This window comes from Dermacentor silvarum, chromosome 2, assembly GCF_013339745.2.
Source record: "Dermacentor silvarum isolate Dsil-2018 chromosome 2, BIME_Dsil_1.4, whole genome shotgun sequence".
Taxonomy (NCBI): Eukaryota; Metazoa; Arthropoda; class Arachnida; order Ixodida; family Ixodidae; genus Dermacentor; species Dermacentor silvarum.
In genome coordinates this window covers 244,396,904-244,402,864 of record NC_051155.1, presented here as the reverse complement: position 1 = coordinate 244,402,864, position 5,961 = coordinate 244,396,904, and the positions used below count along the sequence as shown (strand labels likewise).

The window sequence follows — 5,961 nt, the reverse complement described above, 5'->3', positions numbered from 1 at the left end:
TCAACGATAACAAGAGCGAGGATCTAACTGGGAGTGGGTGAGAGGACGGTATGGCTGGAGGATCAGGAACATGTCCTGTGCATAGACGCGGCGTCGCAAGCCGATAAGAGAATGGGGGAAGAACTCTCTCAGCCGGAGACGCGGTGGGCGAAGAGGTAGGGGCGAGAGGAACACAGCCCGAAAAAATTATGAGTATCATTGGCGGGCATAGAGTTTACATTGGCCAGCACGGGAGAAGTCCTAGATCCGGTGGAAGCGGCAGCAATTAAAAAGCGCGGCCGACTTATATACATTATATAAACTACATTTAGACATACGAAAAACAAGCGCTCACACGCTATGCAGTACAACGAAAGTTCAAAAATCGGGCATGCAAACATAAGCGTCCAGTTGGGAAAGACACTCAGGAACGCGATCGAAGGTTCCGACTACGCTAAGCCCTTGAGCATCCTCTTGTTGAAAGACAGATTTTGTCGAACGAGTTGGCTCGGCGTGCCTGTCGATGTTGCGGCTCCTCCGTAATGAATAAGGTACTAATAACATGAGCAAATCGTATGGCATATTAATGTCGTATCTCAGAACGAAAGGAACCGGATGCCATAATACGTGATACTAAGTTATTTTTTATAGTTACTTGTAAAATGTTCCGAAACTAAAACGCTTCAAAGAATAAAACATAGTTCTATTTACTCAGTTTGGTTGCAAAGTCTACAATTTGCATTTCAGGGGCCATATACTCCTTTTTCATGAAGCCATGTTTTTACTGGCCAGGTGGAAGCACCGCACCGCATTCGTCACCAGCGTAGTCGACAATCACGGGACCGAAATAAATGCGTCGACGGTTTCCAGAGCGAGCGCGGCGGAAGCAAAGGTACTGGCAATAGCATTAGCCATCACGATGAGACCGCACTGGTAGTGCGCCATAGTGCTGACGGACTCTCAGGCGGCATGCAAAATTTTTTCCAGGGCCAAAATTTGCAGGGCCGCACATCGCAATCCGAATGGTGCGCACCAGCTCCCACCATACATACAAATCGTGTGGACTCCCGGGCATGAATCCATTACGCGGCAATCAGCAGGCACATGCCTACGCCCGAGCGCATGCACACCGGGAGCCGCGAGAGGGACGCGCCAAGCAGTTCCACCCCAAGCCGCTATCATTAACCTACACGCACGTCCTACAACACTATCGCCTTTCACGAAGAACACTACCACCGCCCACAATTTTCTGACGCGAGAGGAAGCCGTAATATGGCTAAAACACCAAACAAACACATATCCACACTTGAGTCCTTACCACGCCATACACCCTGCGCTGTATTTCTGTAAATGCCCACACTCCGATCCACGCACAATGCTTTACCACGTGGTATGGGCTTGCGCAAACGCACCACAGCTTACACCCATAACATACCCCAGCACACGGCAATGGGAGGCAGCGCTGTCCAGCTCCGACTCGACGGGCCAGCTCAACCTGGTCAACCGAACGAGAAGGGCAGCTAAGGCCGCTGGACTCCTGGACTGAGGGGACCACCCACTGCAGAGCGGAGGAGCTACCTACGCTCGTGTGCTGTCTTGCATAAAGTTTATTCTCTCTCTCTCATTGATGTGGTCGTCGTCGTGCTGCTGTCGTCACACAAACGCTCGCGACCCACACACACTTACACAAACACGTTTGCCACCCTGGTATCGCTTTGCGGAACCACAAACAATGCTGGATAGTCAGGTACCTGCAAAATTCTTCGCATATCATCGATTCCCACAGTGCGCGGGATCTGCACTTTTTTTCTCTCTCTCTTTTGAACAGACGGCCCTAAATGATATACCACTAAGGTGATTTCAAGTTGTATGGGGAAAAAAAAATAAGCCTACATGCGGTGCCTCGAAAGTATACAGCAAGCAAGGCGACTACGGCACGCAGGGCTGCAAAAGACGACGAGGTCGAAGCTGGCTGCGCCGGACTCGAGCGCGGCGTAGGCGGGTCTCGGGACTAAAACATGTCGCGGCTGCTGGAAGACGAGGAGTGGCTGCTCCATCAGTCGCGGACGCTGTCCTCTCCGCGCCGAGACCCGTTCGTCAAGACCTGCATCACGTACTGCGGCGCCGCATGCGTCGCATTCACGCTGCTGCTGGTCGGCGTGTTCGTCTGCGTCATCACGTACGACGTTCGCAAGACGGATGGCCGTGCCGTCGCCGTCTTTCCAGTGAAGGTCCGATCGCAGCGTCGAGGACCTGTGCCGATACTGTGCCACGTGAACGTGGCCAGATTTTACGACCCCGACATCCGCTACAGGCCTGCGGACCTGCCTGGCAACTACTGCTCGCACCTGGTGCTCCCTCTACGGGGATTCTTCAGCGGCACTAATGAGACTCCGGACGCCACTATGGCCTTCGGACTGGTGCAGTCGCGGCTCATCGAGCTGCGAGATCAAGTCAACACGAGCTTCCCCCACCTCAAGTACCTGATCGCAGTAGGCGACGATAATGGCGGTGGCAGTCGGCTGTCTTTCCACGATACACCCAATGCGACCGCGTACATGACTTTCCTCGTGGAGATGGTTCGTTGGGTTCTGCACAACCGCTTCCATGGGATCGTGCTGAACCGCGTGTTCCCCATTGAGAACGAGTATAAAAGGCACATGGCCATCTTCCTGTCGCACCTCAAGCAGGTCATGCACAAGCACGGACTTCTCTTCGTCGTCACAGCGTCCTCGCACACTGGCATCTTCAAGTCCGGGACCAGGCCCAGCCGGCTGTCCCGCTTCCTCGATTACGTCGGTGTCGTGACACAAGGTCTGCACCACCCGGCCAACGCGACTGACCGCATTCTCGTACCTCTCCACCATCAGCGAGCTCGCAAAGGCAGAAGCGTCGAAGACTTCGTCGAGAACGTCGTCTCGAGCGGCCTACCTCGAAGCAGGGTGCTCCTCGCCATCTCCCTGTCAGGCTACGTGTGCACCGTGTCCAAGCTTCCCGAGAAGAACGAGGTTCCCAGGTGGATCGACACACACGCCGTTCGCGTGATCTCTTACAGGGAGGCCTGCCAGTTGGTGCGAAAAACCGATTGGGCCCTGTCTTACGACCAAGAGAGTGAGAAGCCGCACGCATGGCGCAACAACGTCTGGATGGGATACGAGGACGAGATAAGTGTGCGCAAGATGGCCTCCCTCGTAGACAAGATGTTCCTTGGGGGCGTCATCATTTGGGATGTCGGTAACGACGACTACTGGGGCCGCTGCGGGCTCACTAACCCGCTAGTGAGGGCCATCTTCACAGAGGTTGAAGGGACGCCCATCGATGACAACTCAACGTCCATCATACCAAGCTTCAACATAACAGACTCAGACGCGGCTCACACTTTCAACAAAACTCTCGTGATGGCTGAGAAGCGAGTGCAGTAAAATTGTGCCTCAGTGTCCTGTCTGTTTCCAGTGTCGTAGATATATACCGCGCAGCTTTGAACAGCTCGAGCAGTGTTCGCAGTAATTTCCCAGTCGCATTTAAAAGTATATATAGTGCTCAAGATTTGTAATCAGCTGCAGTGCAAGGGTAAGTACAAGGCACGGTGTAAGATATAATACTCTTTAGGTCAGGACACTCACGAGACATGGATCGATCAGATAAAGTAGCAACGGCTCACATCGATCGGCCCGGCGATGACAGCGGATAGCTATCGGCGAGACGACGCAACTTCAAGACAGAAAAAGTTTTATTGGTTTTATCGCCTGTTCGTATGGCAACCGGCGCTTCGCGGGAAATCCGAAATGATTGAGTGACGCGCGAAAGTAGGTCACCGTGGTGAGGGGCGATGGCGGGGGAGAGGGCATCGCCTAAACGGAGTCAGATACGGCTACGCGACGCCGCGTGCAGACGCCGTTCTCTGGTTGGTTGTGTTATGCCTGCGTTCCTTGTCCGCGCAACCTCTCGCCTGCGTTACAACAGAAGTTGCGTCGTCCCGCCGATAGGTATCCGTTGCCGTCACGGCGCCGATGTACGCGCGCCGTTTCTACTTTATCTGAGGTTATATTCTCGACACGCACGGCGGCTGCGCGGCCGCCATTATCCGCCATGTTGACTCTCTCATTGGCTGTCGAGAGGTCACTAGTTTTGAAATTTGGGCCGGGAAACTGAAGTTTTGCAAAATGCAATTTTGCGTTTTCATCAGAACGGCGAAACGTGACGTGGAGCTGCAAATTTTATCGACTAATACTTTTTTGTGGTCCTTGGCACCTACACTCTAAAAACAGTTGCACCCTTTGGGGCGTATTTTTGCCACAGAACGATAATCATCATCTGACTTGCGTGGCTTTCCTTTCTTTAACGCTGTGCGCCCGGCACTTCTCGGTCACGAACGACAAGAGCGTTATCAGCGTGACACAGCGTTATCGACAGGAAAGTAGCAAGTGCAGAGTTTTCAAGATAGGAAACGCAAGCAAGACAGATGACGATTATTGTTGTGTGGCAAAAATGCACCCCAAAGGGGGTAACTGTTCTTAGAGTGTATATTGCGACTTCAGCGCTTTAAAAAGAAAGTGAACGGTAGCGTGCAGAAACCCGTGCAATGCATCTACAATTTCACGAATATGTGGTGGCGTTCCAAGATAGCCGGCATGTCAGCTTGTTGATTGGCTGAAGGAATATACCGTTAGGAGCGTCACAGGAAGGGCCGTTTCGTAAGCGTCATTTTGACGTTGCGTGACGCTGCGCTGGGCTACCATTGCAGAAATTTCTGCCATAATTTGTGGTGCGACGAGCCGCGCGAATTATGGTAATGAGCGGCTATATGCAGTGAGGGTCGAGAGGCATGCGTATCGCCGCATTTTCCCTGTCATTTGGGGCCATGAAAATCTTTTGTTCACAACGCGCGTTCTTAGCATTTGCATCGCTCTCGGGTGGTGTTGGCATTTGTGTTTTGAACCATCGTTTTTTATTAAAAACACGTTTATTTGAAATAATATTGGTTGAAACTAGCAAACGTTTTGTGACTTTTAGCACTTTTCGCTACTGCGTTTGTATTGTAATCAATTACATTACATTTTCTTAGGCGAAACGTCAAATTTGCGTCACGTTGCGAAAGCAAAACGGGGACATCAGCGCCATTTTGTAAGCGTCGCGCCTACGTCACGCCTCGAAGAAAATGGCGGAATGTCCAGAGCCACTATTCTGGACATTCCGCCATTTTCTTCGAGGCGTGACGCTTGCAAAAAGGCGCCGATGGCCTCGTTTTGCTTACGTAACGTGACGCAAATTTGACGTTTCCCCTAAAAAGCTGTAATGTAGACATTGAATAAAGCGTTCTTGATAAAGCAAAACAGTTTTCCTCCCCAGTAAAAATAAAACAGCTAGCTCAAAGCGTACGATTATTCCATCAAAATAGTTTCTCGCTTCCGTCGTCTGCATGCGCACAAGCTGTCGTCTGCTTCATTAGCTAGGATGCGTATCCTCGGGAAACGGAATGAGTCATCGTATATTGGTGCCCACGCGCTTGCTTTCTACCTTGAGACAACATACGCGACCTGCCAGTGATGAACAGCGCACGCTCTAGGCCGCGTTATCGCTATCTCGTGAAACGCAAGTCAGCCCAACTCGTCTGGCTGAGAAGCGGCCAAATATCATCGATAGCGTTGCGCGCGCCACAGGTATCCGCTTGCGCGACGCAAGCGCCGGCACTGCCATCTCTTGTTCACTTCGCTGCTTACTCGCACCACGAGAGGAAACTTCAAGGCGCCGCCTTGCGCACATTTCTTTTTATAAATTAAAAAGTCACCTTTGTCATAGCCTTTGATGACGCTAAAAGTGATTAATATTGATTACAATACAAACGCAGCAGTGAAACGTGCAAAAAGTCGCAGAAAGTTTGCTAGTTTCAAACAATATTATATCAAATAAACGTGTTTTTAATAAAAATGATGGTTCAAAACACAAATGCAAACACTACCCGAGAGCGATACAAATGCTATG

At 51.3% G+C, this 5,961-nt stretch overlaps 1 protein-coding gene across 1 annotated transcript; it reads left to right on the top strand.

Annotated features, from left to right (window-relative positions):
• Positions 1-1,946: 1,946 nt before the first annotated feature.
• On the top strand, positions 1,947-3,414 carry LOC119440780 (chitinase-3-like protein 2). Its single transcript, XM_037705658.2, has one exon. It carries the CDS (start codon positions 1,998-2,000, stop codon positions 3,399-3,401), a length of 1,404 nt encoding a protein of 467 aa, XP_037561586.1. The 5' UTR covers positions 1,947-1,997; the 3' UTR covers positions 3,402-3,414.
• The last annotated feature ends 2,547 nt before the right edge of the window (positions 3,415-5,961 follow it).

Coding starts and splice junctions, on each gene's coding strand:
- LOC119440780 (XM_037705658.2), top strand. CDS start 1,998: ATGTCGCGGCTGCTGGAAGACGAGGAGTGGCTGCTCCATCAGTCGCGG.